A 21,591-nucleotide genomic window follows, 5' to 3' on the forward strand; every position below is an offset into this window, starting at 1 on the left:
AGTCTTGGAGAAACTTTTTAAATTGAAATAATGTATTGAAATCTGAAATTCATATTTCATCACTTTTTCAATAATATTTTTAAAAGAAGTTCACTAAATATAGGACTGATAATTTAGTGATTATTTAGTTATTAAAAGCGGAAATACATGTATTAATGCCTGTGGATCCACCTCAAATGTTTTTTCATATTTAGTCTTTTTTTTTTCTTCACATGTTAGCTGTGAACTTTGGTGCTGTACCCAAAAGCGAAGAGCAGATGAGACACCTAAAAATATCCTCATTTGCAACTGTTTCCCTTCCTTATGAGAAGGAGGGTCATCCCTCCTGATCTTGCCTTATAACAAGAAAATAACTAAGACAATTTGGGAATTAATTCATTGTTCATCTCTCATGCTAGCATGTCAGGCCCTCCATCATTTTGGTTCAAATTGATGCTAAATTGCAAGAGAACAGAATAGGAGTCTTTGGCATTTTTCCACTCCATGTAGTTACTAGCAGAGATGATTAATAAAAGTCCCTTGGATGTGACTTGAGAAACTTGGTTAAGTGAATTAGATCCTCTTTACTTTGTCTTCTTACACAAAACATAATATTATGGGGTTCATATTTTTTAAAGGTAGTGAGACAAAATATAACAAAATTACCACATATTATAAAATATGGATTACTTCCTTCTTATAAACATTTAAGATCAGTTCTCCAAAATGAAAGAGATAAGCACGTATAGATGCAAATCAATTCTATATTGGTTTCTTACTACCACATTAAAGAGAAATCTGAGGATGTAAGTTATGACTTAATTTTGATTTTGAATGCACACAACTACCTAATGTACATAAAATAACCATCACAGAATGAAACAGATACATCTAACAGCTTGCTGCATTTAAATGATCTTAAAATAAGTGCTTATAAAAAGTCAATTTTTGGTATTTTGCTGCTTAGGAACGAAACAAATCACAAATATGTTTTTATGTTGATTTTCTTTGACAGGACTGGGAATTCCCACATTTTATGGGAGATGTTGATGTAAATCTTCCTGGATTACACACTCCCCACATGCAGTTCAAGATTCCTTTCTTCCAAAAGATCTTCAAGGAAGAATATCGTATTCACATAACAGGTATGCTGTAACTTTTTTTTTTTTTAAAGATTTTATTTATTTGACAGACAAGAGATCATAAGAAGACAGAGAGGCAGGCAGAGAGAGAGAGAGAGGGAATCAGGCTCCCTGCTGAGCAGAGAGCCCAATGTGGGGCTCGATCCCAGGACCCTGAGATCGTGACCTAGCCGAAGGCAGAGGCTTTAACACACTGAGCCACCCAGGCGCCCCTATACTGTAACTTTAAACACGATTTGACTGTCTCCTACTTAGAGTAATACTAGCTGTTATTAAAAAAAAAAAAAATTTTAGAGGCATGCATACATGTAGTTTTATTTCTCACTTAATAGTGCAAGGTGGTCCTGGATTAGTTGGGGTTTCCAAACTATCGTTCTGGGACTTAGGCTGCTAGGGGCTTTTCAACATCCAGCAGGCAAATGGGAATGTTGAGAATGGAGAAGAGGATGAAGAAGGCTTATCTTTTTCTTAATCGCCTTGACATGGGAAAAAGACATGTGCCCTCCAGTCGCATATCATTGGCAGTAATTCATCAGATAGCCCATCTTAGAGTCAAGGAGGAAATATGGTCCCCAGCTGGACAGCCACTTCGGTTGACATCTACTGTACTTGCATCTGCTGTTCTTGCAGGAGGCCATGGTTTCGGCATAGATAGTTAGCTACTCTGCCATGCTCCAGACACCTGTCTACCTTGGTTTTCTTCATTAGATTGCTTGCTTTCTCACAACATACAGCTTAGTATGTTTTTTCACCATTAACACCCTTTACACTGTGTTCCTCAATTCCTGCTGAGATTGGAAGAGTGGTACCCTAGAGCACCAATCAGACCCTATGCCTTTAGGGATTAGGCCACTTCTCATTTGATCAAAGCCTCCTTTTGTGGCAGAGCTCATGTTTCTCTCAGGTCTCTTGCAGATCCTCACACTGGTGAGTATCTTTCATTCGCAGAGATGCCCTCTTTTTGAAATGGCTCTGATATGATTTATCATAATATTCCTTCATGACATCTCAGTCATTCTCACCTGAAAAGGGTCTTCCTAAAGTTATGTTTTATACCTTTTTTTCCCCTAACCAGAAGCAGACAGCCAAACGATCACATAAAGGATGGTGTTAGTTCCCAAGCACGTTCAAATGCACGAAGTGAATGTATGCGTGTGTGTTTGTGTGTGTATGTGTGTGTGTGTGTGTGTGTGTGTGTGTGTGTTTTAAGGACAATGGCTTAGGATCCCACACCTGCTATAATAAAAACTGCTGAAGAAATCTGTGCTTACCCTACCGTCTGTGCTGCTGAGTAAAAATAACCCAAGCACAGAAAACGTGAACATCTGAGTCCTGCAAAAAACCTTTGCTTCCCAACTTGAAGGCTGGTTTTCGCTTTGAGCATGAAGCGACCTTCCTAAATTGGAGAATGAGCTCATGAATAGGGAAGATGCAGCAGGTTTCTTTTCCTATTCAAAATGAATAGACCCATCTATTAAATTCACTGGGTAAATCAATCAATTTGAGTTCAGGTCACATAGTGTGGTTTCAGAGTCCCCACTTAATCTCTGAAGCATGCTACTCTCTCGGACTTCTCAAACAGCTCTCACACACATGGCATCATCATATCCCTTTGGGTGGGCTTTTGCCTGGACCATCTGTTCCTGCTATCAGCTCTTGTCCCAGGCCATCACGGCACTAATATTGTCTCTGAATGAATATCGTAACCCTCGTCAAAAATATACCGCTGCAGTGCACAGTATCAGGTTAAAAGGGGGCTGAATATTCAGAGGAACGCATTGGTAAGAAAAAAAAACCCAAACTATTAAAAATATTTAATTTGGGGCTATTTGGCAGGGCTTAGTCATATATGCTATCATTTATGGACAGGGACAGGTTCAGGTTCTGTGGTGCCCAGAGCTTACCCAATTTGGAATGCTCTGAGAATATAAAAGCAAAATTATGACTAAAAATTATTTTAAGTGCTTGGAAGAAGGACATGCTTACAGGAGTCCTTGAAGCTTCAGTGTAATTCGCTTTGAGATAAAGCCTCCTATGCAGTTGAGCTAAAACCTTTATTCTTACAAGTGTTGTTTTCTAGAAACTTAAAAGAAGACTGGCTAAGTTCTTGTAATGGAGACTGCACATTAATAAAGTGTGTGAGAAGGTGGAAATATATTGTAGTTAAGGTTTTGATGCAGTGTTTGCCAAATGATAATTATATCATTCAAGATACGTATCTATAGATTACATATTGTTGGGCCCGATTCCTAATAGCTCCAACTCAAGAAGTCTGGGCAGAGGCCGGGAATGGGACTTTGGAAGAGCGCTCCCAGGTGATGGTTATTGGAAACTGCTCCTTGGTGCTGGAGAGCCACAGGGGAAGCCAATAGAGTACAGGTGGGCTATGGGGTGAAGTGTTCCACCATAAACAATTTAAACCCCATTTTGTGGTAGGATGATCGTGTGCCTCCCCAGATCCGTGTTAAAAAATTCTAGGAAAATGGTGGCAGGTTTGGAGGCTGAAGAAAGTCTGGACTGTTCCCCTCTCATTTTGTTCTGTTACTCTCTTTATTCTGTTAATCCCTGAATATGTGGCTGAGGACACCCTCAAGTAGCAGCTAGTCTCCTGTGAATGGCCTCTTTATCTGACTTTGTAAGATAATTGTTTCTGAGGAAACCTAGATAAAATTTCTAAAAACATGGTACATGTTGCACTGTAATATGCTCAGTTGTCAGTAGCCTGCAAATTTCCAAGTCACCTACAAACTCTGAACAAGCTAACTTGATCAGCTCCTCCAAGTTCTGCTGCTTTTTGTAGGGAAACTCAATGCTTTTCTTGATGAGTAAATATAGTATTATCACTGGGTTATTAAGCATGAAACTCTTTCTATTTATCAGTGGTTCTCAAATTTTAGTGTGTAGGAGAATCACCTGGAGAGTTTGTTAAAAAGATCCATTAGCCTCATCTCCAGAGCTGGATGCCTGAGATAGGAGGTGCAGCCTGGAGGCTGGGATCCAGCCTTCTCTTAAGCATTGTCAGTTGATGCCTCTGCATGCTGCCAGAGGACCACTCTTTGAGAAACACTGCTGATAAGAAATACTTTCTACAGTCAAAATTCCTCTCATCCCAGCTTTTATGTTCATATGCAACTCAAAAATCAGAAGCCACAGGACAGAATGAAAATTCAAATAGAAATGAGGTGTTAGTGGGAAGGGCACAAGATAGAGTCCTGCTAGGAGATGGAAAGTCAGAGCTGGGGCCAAGAAAAGAGGTTCCAAAGCAGAGTATGTCGGGAAGGATCTGGGTGACCACAGAGGAAGCCAGAGTCAGGGGTAGGAAGAGATCCTGTGGATCCCCAGACAGCTCCAACTGTCGCATTCTCTGCCTGTGTTTGTTCTGTACTAGAAGAGTCTGTGCAAAGACTGGTAGGGCTTCCTCGATTCAAAATGGCTCCACCATGGCCTCAACTATCATTCCTCTGTGTTCTGGAAATAACGTTCAGTGCATGCTGAGAAAATGGAAAATGGTGCCTGGACTCTAGCTCCAACACTGACTGTTGGTATGGCCCTTGTCAAGCTTCTTAATCTCTTAGAGGCTCAGTTCTCTCATCTTTTAAATGGGAACTGTAAGGTACTTGACCATGGGGTTGTGAAATTTAATATGTACAAGGCACTTAAAACACTGCCATTTGGTAAGCACTCGGTAAACTCTCACTACTTTTACCTGAAGCTTTTGCTCTCAGAGTCCTTCCAGAGTTTGTTTTCCTATTTAATTCAAAAATATTAGGTAGCCTAAGAGGGGGCTCTTTTATTATTTATCCACTATTCTGAATTCTCTACTATTATCTACTGAGTCAAGAAGAAGGCTAAGAAAGGAAAAAAAAAAAAATCTCTCTTCCAATGAAGAGCTCTGTATGTAGAGGGTTATCTGACACTGATGAGTTCCCATTGACATTTTAAAAATATTTAGGATTTGCGTATTCTCTAATCCTGATTCCATGCTAGTTTTATTTATGCATTTCAGAAATGACTTGAATTGTTGCATCTGTTTAGCTCATCTGGATCCCCCTTGACAGATGGTTTGCTGCAGTGTGTATGAGCTTTCATTTTATAAGCTGGGCTGCAGCTTATAAAAATAAATCATCTCTATCCAAGGGTGTGTTAAAATATTTTTTTCTGGAAATTTTGACTTCAGTAACAAAGGGGATAAATTGTTAATGATTAGGTCACATCAGTGCTTTTAGCCCAAGCTCATTGTTCTTCTCTTAAACATAAATGCTAAATGTAACCATGTAATTATCTCCTCTGGCCTCTTCCCTTTTACCTATGAGGTGAGTGCAAAGATGGATTCAAAATGTGATGTACTAAGTCTCTGGAGGCGAGAGAGGAATGGCCTCTCAATTCACTCTCGGAAGCTCCTCTGAGTCCTATTAATGCCAATCCCGGTGGAAGCTCTGCCATCTGTCATCCCAGCCAGACAAAGGAAGTGTCCCATTGGTGGCCATCATCTGAGTAAATTAGGAGGGGGTTGGGGGAAAGGCCAGAAGGAAGGCCTGTGCATCTGTGAGGAGAGAACTCACACTGTTGGCACGATGATGCCCACGGGAACCCTTTCGGCAAAAATGGAAAATGTAGAAGTAAACAAACCTCCATTGCGTCTGTGTTCTATTTCAGTTTCCTGAGTGGTGTGAGGGCACAGGTGCTTTACAATGGCAAGAGTGTGGAAAATAATGAACCCTCCATTTTATTTCCATAGGTGTATGATTTCTGGCAAATGAGTTCCCAGAGATTGTTTTTTAAAGAGCTCTCCTGTGCCAGTTGGATCGTGGGAAGTGCTGGGGAGGGCAGACCAGTGGTTCATCCAGAATATTCTGTCCGACAAAATTAACAAGGGGCTTGTTAAACAGGGAAATATGATGCATCCTGCTCACTGTGACAGTCTCCAAAGATCATGAATTTATCCAAAGTACACAAAGACCTTTTGCTTTTCTCTCAGTTGTGAATTTTTCTAAACCTTTCCTGAAGCAGTTTCTATTTTCAACACATTTATACAGCTCTAAGAGTTAACTATGTTTATTTCTACATAAAGCAGCAATTCCCCATATTTGATTTGTCCAGAACTCATCTTCTTCAAGGCCATGGATGCTTTGCCTGAAGGTTGTCAGCCCTTTCTGTCCCTGAGCTGGTTTGTCATGTACAAACTGAGGTGTCCTGTCTTCATTTGTGCATATATGAGTATTTTTGTTATAAAACTCACACTCTTCAGGAATAGTCTTTACAGCTAGAAGAGAGACTTGAAATATATAATGAATTACAATCTTTAAGATATGAACATTTTCTTTTCCCAATTTTCCAGATTATATCTGATTTTAGCAGTATCCTAAAATTCACCAGGTCATTGTGACACATATATTTGATTTGGAAGACTATAACTTCTTGTTATTTGTCTGGACACATTATCTCAGCGTTTGCCTATTGGTTAATGGACATTTTCTGCATTAATACGTGTCTAAGCTAGGATCTGGGGAATACAGAAATAAACAAGATACAATTCCTACTCTCAAGAAAGTCAGAGTCCAGTAGTCACCTAATTCAGTATAATCCCATGGCTTTCCCCTCTCCTTGTATCATCGCAAGTTTCTACCCCTACTCATCATGTTGGATTATGTCCCACTTAGGAAATGACAATGACAAGAGAGGCACTTAGAGGAGCTATATTCATTTGCTTTTAAGTCTTAAGATGAAGCTTTACTAACTCAAATAGCTCCTATTAATTCATAATTTTTTTAGTAAGTATCTTCAATTTACTAAATGTTCTCCTTATGACCCAAGCACTAATGTGGTTTCCAGATATCCCTAAATTACCTAGGGGTTACTTGAAGAGATGCTAACTTGGTGAGCCCTGTTTTCACTGCTCATGTCTGGAATGAAAAGACATTGAATATGGCCAAAAAGCCTGTTACAGCAAACTGTTATTTCTTTAATTATCTAACATTTACCTTTTTCAAGGCCATGTTTGCTTGCTGTCCCATAATGGATATTAAAAGGCTTTGTGGAGCATGACTATTTCATGTATCTGCAACATGGGCCAGAGTCTGGCCAAGCGGTGGCACTAATTCGGTAGGAAGGTGCTCACAGCACAATTCAATCTCAATGCTAACTGGCAACCCTACTGGGTTAAAAAAAAAATTATAATTGCAAATCTGAATAATGAGAGGCTTCTTATATGACGGAACTATCAGTACTTTATACTCTTTTATCCTTAGTTGAAAAAATTATATTTTCCCCCAAATTGTTGTCATTTCCTATGCTAAGTGATAGTGATATTTAAAGAAGAATCCTTTTAAAACCAACTAGCCCAGGATCTGTAATCTCCCACAATGTAAAAACATAAAATTACCATTATAATATCATTTTTGACAATCAATAGGATTCATTAAAGGCACAAAATACAAGAGAGAGGTAATCCCACCAACACCATGCAGTGATTTCTCATTAAAGGAGACAGTGAGCTATTTCAACAGGGAGATTAATAGAAATAATGTATGGATTCTTACCCTCCCTTCTTGCTGATTTACATTATGCTATGTAGTTGAAACAACAGGAGGAAATGCAAAATCTCTCCTGTGATTAATGCTGAAATACTAAACCTCTTGTTATGGTTGATTGTACATTCACAACAACACACTTGGGAAATGGCAAGAGAGCATTTCTGTTCTTTTCCTTTTTGTGTCTGATATCCGTTCCATGTGGGTTGTTTCAGGGACTCAAAATTATTTTTTATGGAAAACAGTGTTTCTCAGAATATACAATTCTTAAAGGAAAGCTTTCTCTGCATGAAAATTGTGTATTCCATCTTTTTTGCCCTAATGGTGAGATTTCCTGGCCCACCATAAAACGTTAAGCTTTAGGTGATATTTATCTCACTGGATTCACCAAAGAGATTTTTAGGGCTGGGGAGAAACCTGAAAGATCAATAGCTCAAACCCCTCACTTGATAAACGAGAACAGTGACACTGAGTTGTCTCCCATGATTTCGCTTTCCGGTTTGCCACATCGCATAGGGCAAAAGTAATTTTTTAAAGAGGAGAAAGCATTACAAAATTAACAGAACACGGTGTGGGAAAATAGAAGGAAGGATATTAGCTAAAGAGGAACATCATTCCTCTGTGCAAATGCATAAACGGGCCAGCAGTTTATGTCATGTGGGCTAGAAAGCTAGAAACAATCAAAAAGTAAGAAGAGCCATTTCTTCCACATTTTACCAGCTTCAGGTTTCAGCTGACTCGCTTTGACAGGGGGTGGGAGGGGTGTAGACAGTGCTACATCCACAGAAGAAAAGAAATAGGATGTCAGTAGGAACCTGCCTCACTCTGTTCTCTCCCCTCTGCACTTTCCACCCCGACATGGCCTTGTCTGTGGAGGGGACACTATTGGAGACACTATTACCTGTCCTTTAGCTTCAAAATCTATGTATATAATAAATGACCTATTCTCAGGACCATTCTCCTGCAAGTTGTAGACAAATTACCAATTGCTAAGAATTTTCTTTTTTTTTTTTTTTTTAAGATTTTATCTATTTATTTGACAGAGAGAGATCACAAGTAGGCAGAGAGGCAGGCAGAGAGAGAGGGGGAAGCAGGCTCCCAGCCGAGCAGAGAGCCCAATGCGAGGCTCAATCCCAGGACCCTGAGGCCACGACCCGAGCTGAAAGCAGAGGCTCAACTCACTGAGCCACCCAAGCACCCCTGCTAAGAATTTTCAATGTGTTAAATGTCCTGATTCACAAAGCATGTTTGCATGTAACTACATGCTGTGTCCTCTTAGATAACTGGTTCAGTTATATCTACCCAGCGATGTCAGTGCTCAGTGATTCCTGCTATTTTATCCAAAGTGAGACATTTGATCACTTTTAGGATATATCTTTGTTAAACGTATGGTGACTAACACAACAATTAAAAAAAAAACCAAACCCTTACATGTTCTTCTCTCCCTCTATCACCAAGATCCTATATTAACTGAAGACACAGAAGAAATAAATTATAGAAATAATACTTTTTTTGGCAAACTTAATATATTTTAGAGAACTTATTCGAATATAACTTCTCATTTTATCCTCACAATCATCCTTTGAGGTAGTTATGTTGATATTATTCTCTATTTCACTGCATAAAAAATTGAATTCACATAGCTAATAGGGGTATAAGGATTTGGGGGAAGAGGACAGAATCATAGAATGAGAAGTCATCTGGTTCAGTTTCCTCAATTTGAAAATAAAACTATTGAGATCTGGAGAGGTTGAACAGGTAACTCAAAGTTGTATTATTTAACTTGAGTGTCAGGATGAGATTCATCTGCTGATTTCTAGTCTGCAGTTTTTTGTGACTGTGATTCTCCCTCTCCCAGATCGGTAAAGATGTGTCAGAGAAGGGAGAAGATACCCAATAACTGATGTCGAGCAACACTTTTTAAATTTGCTCTTCTTCCATCTCATCTAAATATCCAGACTCCAGGTCATGTGAGAATAACATAAAGTGACTCTTTAGTGTTAACATGTAGTGGTCAAACTCACTCAGCACCATTCAACTTGTGGGAGGAAAATAATATATAAAGTTTGAGGAAGAGGTTCTCCTATCCTCAGGGTTTCTTTTTAATTTATTCAGTGTACATTCACTGCAGTTTTTATACTCTGATTTTCTTTTTCTCCTTGTCTGTTAACATTCTCTAAGCATCTGTTCCCACCAGAACAGCACCTTACTCCAAGCTCACTGAGCATTCCTTTCTTCTCCCTGATTCTGTGATGCTGCTTATCACGGTTTCTGATACCCTGTTACCCTAGATACAGGGACCACTTTATGAGGGACCGCCCTATTCATGAGTTAATAAAAGTGACCTAGAGAGTACGGGTTTCTCTGAGGGACCTTTGTGAGTCAGGAAGGCAATGGTCGGTCATACAGATTCAAGGACAGTCTGGCTTCACAGCACATGCAGTTTATAGCAAGATGATAAGTATGAATCTCCTGCAACAGGGAAGCACCTGAATGAAGCCCCTCTCTCAGGTTGCTTTCCATCATGGAAGCTACCAACTCTTACCTCCTTAATACTGGATGAGAATCTCAGAACTTTTTCAATTCACTTGTCTCTCGTTCCTCTCCAGCTTTCTCTTCCTACAATATTCTCCATTATTTTCTCTCTCTCCTTTCACCCCTTTCATATCACCTCATCTTTTCCCACATGCTATTTTATGCTATGTCTGAAAGAAATGCACCATTTTCCAGACTGTTCTCTATCCTTCTTTTCTTTCAGGGACCACATGAATTGCTACTCCCTCCAAAATTCTTTCTGCAGATACTTCGACGGCCCTCAGTTTTTATTCCGTTTCCCCAACATCTTTGGTGTTTATAGTTTATATCACTCACCTGGCACCTCTCCAATGTGGCCTCTTTTTATTATTTATCCGTTGATGCCGCTGTTCTGTTTCCCCAACAAGACTGTGAGTTCTTCCCTGGAAGGCAGAATGGTCTGTGCTCAGCAGCTACTAAGGCATCCCACAACAGAGACTAGTACAAGCACAATAAATGTTCAATAATGATGTTCTCCTTTATGTTTGACTGAATTTCTCTGGCTTGAGCATTCTTTACTTCTTTTATGGTTGATGCTTAGTAAGAATCTGTTGTAGTTTTGGATATGACTCCAGGAGAGCAGGAGTGGTTAGAACTTAACAGTGCCAGATGTTATAGTTTATCATATATAGAAACAACATTCCCAGTGTTTCAACTTACCTTCTAGAGGGATATGTGAAATAAATCATTCCAGCAAGAGTTTCCACTACAAAGACTGTAACAATTGTAGGGTTGAAATTTCAGGACAGGCAGAGTTATAATTTCCAGTCAGTGAGTTTACATAAATTCTCCGGATGGAGAAGAATTGTACCTTCCCAAGCAAATGCATTATCATGGCTTAGGCAAGGCTTTGATGTTAATAATAGTAACAATTACTGGGTTTCTTTTATGTACCAGGCACTCTGTTTAGCATCTAATGATCTTATGAAATACTAACACTAGTAGCTTTAATAAGTATAATATTTTCTGCATATAAATAAACTGAGGTTTAGGAAATTTAAACAACTAGCCCAAGATCACAAAGCTAGTAAATTTTGGAGCCAGGATTAAAACTCTTCAGTTTTGTATATAGTAGCAATGTAAATATGTAAAAATGATGATAAAACACTTTCCTAAACTCTTCACAAAGTTATATTTTTATATAGCTATACATTGTTAGAATACATATTGCAAAATTCATTTTTACCATTCTTGGTTTAATAAGTTTGCCCAAGATTCTCTCTCTCTCATTTGATATTTTATCTTCAAATACAAAATAAAATTAATTTGATGTTTTATATATATATATGTATATATATATATATACATTTATGTATGTATATATGTATATATATATACATTTATGTATGTATATATATGTATATATATACATTTATGTATGTATATATATGTGTATATATATACATTTATGTATGTATATATATATAACATTTATAACTAAGCTTTTAGAACCCTTTATATGTATCACCTAATTTGCTATAGCAAACCTGTGAGGTGAGTACTACTATGTTATGATACACTTGATACTGTAAAGTTTGCAATAAATTGTGTTTATAATAAAAATTATGATGGAATCTAGTATCCCTTGAAAGTTTCCCCATAGTCTTTTCATTTGCAGATGTAAATTTATTTTTAAATTCATTATCATTAGATAATATGTCTCTAAACAATGTCTTACTTGTATGAAAATTTTAAATACTACAAAGAAATTGTAGTAGTTTAACAACCTCTCCAAATCCTGTCTTCTAAAGCAGTTTGTCAGCTTTGGTTGTATTTATATGTCTGATAAATGGATTCTGTTCAATGAGAATTTAATGCAATTATTTTAAAGTCTTGAATGCTCAAGAATTATTGATCTGAATCACATCAACTAATGGTTTAATCAACAGGTCACCTACAAACAGCAATGTGAATTCATTTGATATACTTGCAGTGTTTGCACTGTAAAATGATTTATTTCTTGCCTACACAGAATTATAAAACTGTAAGAGATGTTCAATCATATGTTAGACTTTTCTATGAATGTCATTAGAACTTTGTTTGTAAACATTAACTGAAATGTTCTAGAGAATAACCTATATGGAATCAAATTTGAGTACAGCTGTGGTGCCTATCAAACAAGGAGGTTTAATCTGGTTAGTGTAAGTAGCATAAATTATTGACTCTGGGACCCACAGTCACATTTTCATGTGTCTAGAATACAATCAGGAAATATCTTTTGCCAATTCACTTAATGGCAGCATAGCCATCTTGAAAAATTGCTAACAGGCCTAAAACGTTAACAATTTATACTTATACGTCATTGTCTCCATTTTATTGGAGAAAGCCCTATTGCAATTTTATAGGTCTTTGACTAATATGAAGTATTTCTTTTTTTTTTTTAATGCAGGTAAATGGTTTAACTATGGAATTATCTTTCTTGTCTTGATTTTGGATCTTAATATGTGGAAGAATCAGATATTTTATAAGCCTCACGAATATGGACAGTACATTGGCCCAGGGCAGAAGATATATACAGTGAAAGACTCAGAAAGTTTAAAGGATTTGAACAGAACCAAACTTTCGTGGGAATGGAGGTCCAATCACACTAACCCTCAGACTAATAAAACATATGTTGAGGGAGATATGTTCTTACACAGCAGGTTCATAGGGGCTAGCCTTGATGTCAAGTGTCTAGCTTTTGTTCCAAGTTTGATAGCTTTTGTGTGGTTTGGATTCTTCATTTGGTTCTTTGGACGGTTTTTGAAAAATGAGCAAGGCATGGAGAATCAAGACAAGACTTACACTCGCATGAAAAGAAAATCACCGTCAGAACATAGCAAGGACATGGGATTCACTCGAGAAAACACACAGGCCTCAGTGGAAGACCCACTGAATGACCCTCCCTTGGTCTGCATCAGGTCCGACTTCAACGAGATTGTGTACAAGTCTTCCCAGCTCACGTCAGAAAACTTAAGCTCGCACTTGAATGAATCTACCAGTGCGACAGAAGCTGATCCAGACCCAACGACTTCGAAAAGTACACCTACGAACTAGATTTCACTTACTTGGAAATAGCACAAAAAGCAACCTTGAGTGTAACTTTAAAAAAGTTAGTCTTTCCTTTTGTAAATGTAAAGTTTACGTAGTGTTAGGTGAAGAAACACAAACAATGCCACAACGGTGCTCAACATGCTTTTTCTAGGACTCATTGTTTTCTATTTGTATTATAATACACGTGCCTACGTATATCTAACAGTCCTCTAGAGATTGCTTTTCACAATTGCACAAGCTATTTACTGACTTTACAGCATAGTAGAAGATTAGCTGATTACCCGTGTATCTGATGTTCAACCATAGTGGTGCCTTGAGACATTAAACTGTTTTTAACTGTACCAGAACCGAAGTGTGGAACAGTCCTCGAACCTACTTCACATGGGGTTTTTTGTATACAATTATTTTGATCTACACTTGATGTCTTAGCAGGAAACAGATATAGCCAAGATGTGGCTTAGGAAGTATCTCTTGTTTCCTATTCAACAGTGGAGTTTGTGACTTTGACAGTGGGATTGCACAGAGGCCTGGTGATTACCTTTGAATTTGTTTTGGCTATCTGCCAAATACAAATAGTGATTCAAAATTCAGTACTAGGAGAATGATAATCCAGCATGGGTCACTACTTGTGAAATGTGGCTTTCTCCAACCAGTAATTGCAATTAGATGATAATACCTAATTATGTTTTCCTAATTAAAGATAAATTGCTACTTGATTAAAAATCCTGCCCTTCACCTATGAGAACAAAGGTTAAGAGGCACAGTTGGGTGAACTCTCAAATTTATTGGCATTTACACAAACCACTAGAAAACCAAGGAACTGAAGTTTTAATCATGTGAGGGTTGTACAGCCTACTATCTACAATATTTGTACATCTTTCTGTAAATACGGCTCTGGAAAATGAAAATTGAAAAACATATGCCAACCCTGAATAAGGGAACTCCTCTAAAAATCATGCAGCAGAACCTTGTGAGGTAGAAAAAGATGTGCATGAAACAATCTATTCAGTAGCTTGTTTTGTGTGTGCATTTTTTTGCTTTTTTTTTTTAAGAATTAAACATCATACATTAATAAATACAAATTATATATCAGTAATTATGTGATGTAGTTTTTTGTTTGTAATAAAGGGATTCACTTGTATCTTAGTTTAACTGGCTCACTTAATTTTTTTTAACTTGATGCCAAATGAGTTAAAAAATGGAATACACCCAATGTGCTTTTAATTTTGTTCCATAAATTGTGATTACATGTTCATGAGTGGTTAAGGGGAGATCATTTTAAGGCAAAATTATTTTTCTGTCATATACTGACATAGCTGTATTTTGTCTCTATGATTTTTAAAATATCTGTTTTGATCTGCTTTTAAGCTTGCAGCATGCTGAATTTAGCATGCATAACAGAAATATGCATTTATCTGTCATTTGAGAGCCAGCTTTAATAAACATCTTCCTACAACTGTTTACTAAGCAATTGGAACCATGCCCCTGCTGTTTCTTTTACCTTTAATAGCCATGCCTGGTGCTGCTTAGAATCATAAATATCTCTGACACTAAAGATGCAGAGCTCAAGCTCAGCATGGTAACCTATTGACCACACTGTCTGAAGAAACTTACCATGTTATTGCTTATATATGGTAACATTGGCCATTACCAAATTTGCACAGTATAAAACATTCAACTATTTTTTAAAATTTTATTTATTTATTTGACAGAAAGAGAGATCACAAGTAGGCAGAGAGGCAGGCAGAGGGGCAGGGGGAAGCAGGCTCCCTGCTGAGCAGAGATTCCTGATGTGGGGCTCGATCCCAGGATCCTGAGACCATGACCTGAGCCGAAGGCAGAGGCTTAACCCACTAAGCCACCCAGGTGCCCCAAAACATTCAACTTTTGACTCTAGGACAAGTAAATAATACCACCTAGGACTCTCTGTGTATTTTATTCTTAAAGTCGTCTTGTGGAATGTAGAAGGAAGTTGATTTAGAAAGCAGGTGTCCATAATCAATATGCAGTCCTTATAAAAATATTAAGAATTTTTAGGTGGGTATTAAGGAAAAATTGGTTCAATGATGTAATCTAATTAGCAGAGGATGGGGAAAAAAAACAAACCCTAGAGCATTATGCTTATGTGTTTCTAGGGATTGACTAGAAAAGCTGGCTATCAGCTGATATGAAAATATATCGTTAAAGTTTCCCTAAGTTTTAGTAAAAAATAGAATAATTTCCAGTAAAGGCAATTTTTTCCAGCAATGGAATTTTAATGGCATTTAATTGCCTTTAAACAAGACCCAAATCTTTGAAGGCTTCCAATAGTTATGTATACCAATCTTGACATATTTATCTACCCATGGGTCTCCTTCCTTCTTTTGCTACCTCTTTTGGATAGCACATCACATCAGCACTTATACCAGCTATGGATAAGCAAATGAAATGAAAGTCAAAATCACATGTACTTATGTTTAGTCTTGAATCCTGAGTCATATACCAACAGACTATGACGCTACAGAGCTTTTTGAATACTAGACCTTTTGGACTATCAAGGGCATTACCAAAAAAAAGTGTAGTAACCCAGGAAATGAAGAGTTAACAAAAGGATTAAAAAATCACTAACCACAGATTCTAAAGAAAGCATAACAAATGTGATGCCTTAATTGCAGTGATGCTTAAGGACTATAAACAATTACATTTCTACTGTTCAATAATTACAGTATTTTCTTTCAAGCAGTATAGAATTTGCACTAATTTGACACAGTTTTAGCATCCTACATTATAGAGTACTTCATTAGTAGTTTAAATGGAAAATTAAATAAACACTATGAATTTATGCCTGATAATATATGCCTAGACACAAATCTCATCACCACATGCCTGTTTATATTATATAACCATACTTAGTTATACTCTCCCCATGCTGGCCACTTACATGCTTGCTTATCTTTTAGCACAGCTAAGATCACCAGTGAATCCTATTAGAAATGTTAAGAATTATTCCTTTTGCCCAAAGAGTCAGCCAGGCACAAAATCTCCTTACTTTTATAGCATCAGATTTCACAATAAATAATTCCCACAAGCACTACTCGTTGACAGGACAACGTCGAAGAAGTTGTGCAACACAGACGCTCAGAGTTGAGGATGGGGAGTCAATACCACTGTCCTATCTCACAACTGGGTCCCCTAAGCAATTTTGGTACATTATTTGCCTACCCTGGGGGTCACCAACACAACCCAATATGAAACTTGGCAAAGGTAATGCTAATAAATCACCCTTAGCTGTATATCCCTGGTCACCTAAGACCTCAGCACCCCATCATTGCTTATCACTGTCTTCACTCTGAACTGATCCCTATTTTAAATTAAAACTCTTGGCTTTGCAGCCACAAGCTGGGTATTGTGCTTTTATTGGTTTCTTCCCGCTCACACTGTGATGGCTCACTACTCTATCCAGCCTGATTTCTTCCAGCTTTGCCCCTCATAATTCAACTCTAACCTATATTAGCTAGCCCTGCCATTAAATGGGGAGAGCAGGTCAATCAGTTTTGCAACAGGCAAACTGACACTTCTTTCATTTATCCAAATTTTTATTTTTAAACATTTATGTGCATAGGGTTATGATTAATGGGAACTGATACAGATAAGAGAATCAAGGCCATAAACATTTGGCTTACTACCACTGAGACTAGACTAGAACTGAATTATAATCGGAACTAGAGAAGTTTAGATGTGGTATTTATAGCTCACAAGTCACTCTTGTTGAAGCTAACTGGAAAAAGAAGTGTATATTTATAATGGAAAGAGAAGGTTAGGCAGATGGTAGAACATGAATGCAAGTCGCTGCCATGAAGTCTTGGAAATGGAAAATGGCAGTTTGAGTGTGAATGGTGTTTAAAACCGTGGGCAGGGGAAGGAGGCCTGTGGAACTTTAGCATAAAGTTATCGTGAGTCCAAAACTCCTACCTAATAGGAGTCCTAACAGGACTCAAGAAGAGATGTTCAACATATCTGAGGGGGTTACACGAAAGGTTGGCTGGTTGATTGGTTTCTTAAACATTCTAGCACTCACATTGCTCTGTGTCTGCCCCAAGGAGAATGGTGAGACCTAGGAGAAGGGACATGGGGCCCATGAAACAAAGAACAGAGGTAGGTATGGGTGGGGTGGGCAACATGAGAAGACAAGACAAAAACCAACATGTAACATTCATAAAGACTGGAACATCCTTGAGGGAAGAACAAAGGTGGGGGCAAAGTCTGTAAACATTTTATCAGCATATAAAAGTTGACATCTTGTAAACAAAAATGTCTTCCAGATGCTTTATGACAGACATTCTGAACAATTTCAGTGAGAAACAAAATTAGTGTTATTCCTAATTTAATATGTGTAATATACCACAGGTATTATTTTTTAATAGTTTTTTTATTATTTAGTCACCATACAGTACATCATTAGTTTTTGATGTAGTGTTCCATGATTCATTGTTTGTGTCTAACACCCAGTGCTCCATGTAATACATGCCCTCCTTAATACCCATCACCGGACTAACGCATTCCAGCACCCTCAACCCCTCTAAAACTCTCAGTTTGATTCCTGGAATCCATAGTCTCTCATGGTTCCTCTCCCCCTCTGATTTCCCCCCTTCCATTTTCCCCTTCCTTCTCCTAATGTCCTCCATGTTTCCTTATGTTCAACAAATAAGTGAAACCATATCATAATTCTCTTTCTCTGACTTATTTCTCTTAGGATAATCTTCTCCAGTTCCATCCATGTTGACGCAAATGGTGGGTACTCAACCTTTCTGATGGCTGAGTAATATTCCATTGTATATATGGACCACATCATCGTTATCCATTCATCTGTTGAAGAGCATCTCAGTTCCTTCCACAGGTAGGATATTGTGGACATTGCTACTATGAACATTGGGTGCATATGGCCCTTCTTTTTACTACATCTCTATCTTTGGGGTGAATACCAGTAGTGCAATTGCTGGGTCATAGGGTAGATCTATTTTTAACATCTTGAGGAACCTTCACACCATTTTCCAAAGTGGCTGTACCAACTTGCATTACCACCAACAGTATAAGAGGGTTCCCCTTTCTCCACAACCTCTACAATGTTTGTTGTTTCTTGTCAATTTTTGCCATTCCAACTGGTGATTTGAATTTCCCTTATGGCTAATAATGTTGAACATTTTTCATGTGTCTGTTAGCCATTTGTATGTCTTCTTTGGAGAAGAGTCTGTTCATGTCTTCTGCCCATTTTTTGACATGATTATCAGTTTTTTGGGTGTTGAGTTTGAGGAGTTCTTTATGGATCTTGGATATCAGCCCTAGCGTCATTTGTGAATAGCTTCTCTCATTCTGTGGGTTGCCTCTTTGTTTTGTTGACTGTTTCCTTTGCTCTGCAGAAGCTTTTGATCTTGATGAAGTCCCAAAAGTTCATTTCACTTTTGTTTCCTTTGCCTTTGGAGACCTATCCTGAAAGAAGTTGCTGTGGCCAATGTCGAAGGGGTTACTGCCCATGCTCTCCTCTAGGATTTGGATGGATTCCTGTCTCACATTGAGGTCTTTCATCCATTTTGAGTGTATCTTTGTGTATGATGTAAGAGAATGGTTGAGTTTCATTCTTCTATACCTAGCTGTCCAATTTTCCCAACACCATTTATCGAAGAGACTGTCTTTTTTCCACTGGATATTTTTTCCTGCTTTGTTGAAGATTTTTGACCAGAGAGTTGAGGGTCCATCTGGGCTCTCTACTCTGTTCCATTGGTCTTTCATTCATAATTTTATTAATTTGGGTCCTTTCTCTTTTCTTTTGCATAAATCTGGTCAGTGGTTTATTGATCTTAGTAATTCTTTCAAAGAACAAGCTTCTAGGGATGCCTGGGAGGCTCAGTAGGTTAAGCTGCTGCCTTTGGCTCAGGTCATGATCCCCGGGTCCTGGGATCGAGTCCCACATCAGGCTCCTTGCTCACCAGGGATCCTGCTTCTCTCTCTGCTTCTGCCTGCCACTCTGCCTGCTTGTGCTCTCTCCGTCCCTCTCTCTCTCTGACAAATAAATAAATAAAATCTTCAAAAAAAAAAAAACAAGCTTCCAGTTTCGTTGATCTGCTCTACTGTATTTCTGGTTTCTAATTCATTGGTCTCTTCTGTAATCTTAATTATTTCTCTTCTTCTGCATGGCTTAGGCTTCATTTGTGGCTTTTCTCCAGTTCTTTAAGGTGTAAAGTTAGTTGATGAATTCGGGATTTTTCTATTTTTTTGAGTAAGTCCTGGATGGCTATGTATTTCCTCCCTAGGACCACCTTTGCCGTATCCCATAGGTTTTGGGACCAATGTATTTTTGTTCTCATTGGTTTCCATGAATTGTTTAAGTTGTTCTTTGATTTCCTAATTGACCCAAACATTCTTAAGCAGGATGGTCTTTGGCTTCCAAGTGTTTGAATTTCTTCCATGTTTTTTCTTGTGATTGAGTTCCAGTTTCAAAGCATTATGGTCTGAGAATATACAGGGAATAATCTCAGTCTTTTGGTATCTGTTGAGACCTGATTTGTGACCCAGTATATGGTCTATTCTGGAGAAAGTTCCATGTGTGTTTGAGAAGAATGACTATTCTGTTGTTTTAGGGTGGAATGATGCAGTGTGTCATTCAAAGGTCTTGTTTGTTTGTTGATTTTCTGCTTAGATGATCTGTCTATTGCTGAGAGTGGAGTGTTTAGGTCTCCTACTATCAGCATATTATTAACAATACTTCTCTATTTTGGTTAACAGTTGGCTTATGTAGCTGGCTGCTCCCACGCTAGGTCCATAGATATTTATAATTGTTAGATCCTCTTGTTGGATAGACCCTTTAACCATGATATAATGCCCTTCTGTATCTCTAAATACAGTCTAGGCTTAAAATCTAATATGTCTGATATGAGAATTGCTACCCTAACTTTCTTTTGAGGTCCGCTGGCATGAAAAATTGTTCTCCATCCCTCTACTTTCAGACTGGATGTATCCTTTGGTTCAAAATGAGTCTCTTGTAGACAGAATATGGATGGGTCATGTCTTTTTATCCAATCTGTAACCCTGTGCCATTTAGGCCATTCATGTTTAGAGTGATTACTGAAAGATATGATTTTATTGCCATCATGTTGCCTGTGAAGTCTTTGTTTCTATAAATTTTCTCTGTAAATTTCTGTTCTATATCACTCTTGGGGTCTTTCACCTTTTATATGACCCTTCCCCCTCAATATTTCTTGCAGGGCCTGCTTAGTGGTCACATAATCTTTCAGTTTCTACTGGTCTTGGAAGCTCATTGTCTCTCCATCCATTCTGAATGATAGCCTGCTGGATAAAGTATCCTTGGCTGTATGTTCTTCTCATTTAGTACCCTGAATAGGACTTGTCAACCCTTTCTGGCTTGCCAGGTCTCTGTGGACAGGTCTGATGTTATTCTGAGATTCCTCCTTCTGTATGTAAGAAATCTCTTCCCCCTTGCACTTTCAAGATTGTTTCCTTGGATCTAAGATTTGCAAATTGTATGTCATGGCATCAGTCTGTTCTCATTGATCTTGGGAGGGGTCCTCTCTGCCTTTTGGACATGAATGCTTGTTTCTTTCCCCAGATTAGGGAAATTCTCAGCTACTATTTGTTCAAATATATCTTCTAGACCTCTCTCTCTCCACACCCTCATGGATCCCAAGAATTCTGGTATTGCAACCTTTCTTTGAGTCACTAATCTCTCTCAGTTTGATTCCTTGGGTTTTAATTTGGTTTTCCTATGCCCCCTCAATTTCCTTCTTCTCTATCATCTTATCCTCTATCTCACTAATTCGTTCTTCTGCCTCGTTTACACTGGCAGTCAGAGCATCCAGTTTAGACTGTATTTCATTCATAGCATTTACAAGTTCAGCCTGATTAGATCTCATTTCTGCCCTTAGAGATTCTATATTGTCATTAATATCGTCTAGATATCACCTTGATAATTGCTACTCTGAAGTCAATTTCTGACATCTTGGTTATATCCATATCCATTAATTCTGTGGCAGAGGCCACAGCCGCTGAATCTTTCCTTTGTTGGGCATTCCTCCTCTTAATCATTCTGTTGAGGGGTAGTTGAGGGAAGGTAAAGAATCCAAATTATTGACGGCAACCCAAGCATGATGCACTCGTTTTATAGGGACCTTAGGATTGTTGGCCTCTTGTTCTTCCAGCCTGTCCTCTAGGGGAGGGGCCTGCCATGTTGTTACTCAGGCAACCCTATTTGGGCATTTTGCCCTGCCCCGTGTGTGTTGGGGGAATGGGCTCAATGAAAACCGGTTTTGGGGGGCTTTTGTTTTCTGGCGGCTTTCCCAGGC

At 38.3% G+C, this 21,591-nt stretch overlaps 1 protein-coding gene across 3 annotated transcripts in view; it reads left to right on the forward strand.

Moving 5' to 3' along the window:
* The window catches only part of LOC111157831 (transmembrane protein 117), a 470,551-nt gene extending 456,196 nt beyond the window's left edge, over positions 1-14,355 (forward strand). For 2 of the 3 annotated variants that reach the window (XM_022519505.1, XM_022519504.1), the window contains 2 exons: positions 995-1,124; positions 12,615-14,355. In XM_022519505.1, the coding sequence (XP_022375213.1) occupies positions 995-1,124; positions 12,615-13,261 (777 nt within the window). In that variant the 3' untranslated portion in view covers positions 13,262-14,355. The remainder of the gene's footprint in view (positions 1-994; positions 1,125-12,614) is intronic. The other variant, XM_022519503.1, reaches the window with a different exon arrangement.
* The last annotated feature ends 7,236 nt before the right edge of the window (positions 14,356-21,591 follow it).

The sequence above is a fragment of the Enhydra lutris genome, unplaced genomic scaffold (assembly GCF_002288905.1).
Source record: "Enhydra lutris kenyoni isolate GAN:26980312 unplaced genomic scaffold, ASM228890v2 scaffoldscaffold56, whole genome shotgun sequence".
Taxonomy (NCBI): Eukaryota; Metazoa; Chordata; class Mammalia; order Carnivora; family Mustelidae; genus Enhydra; species Enhydra lutris.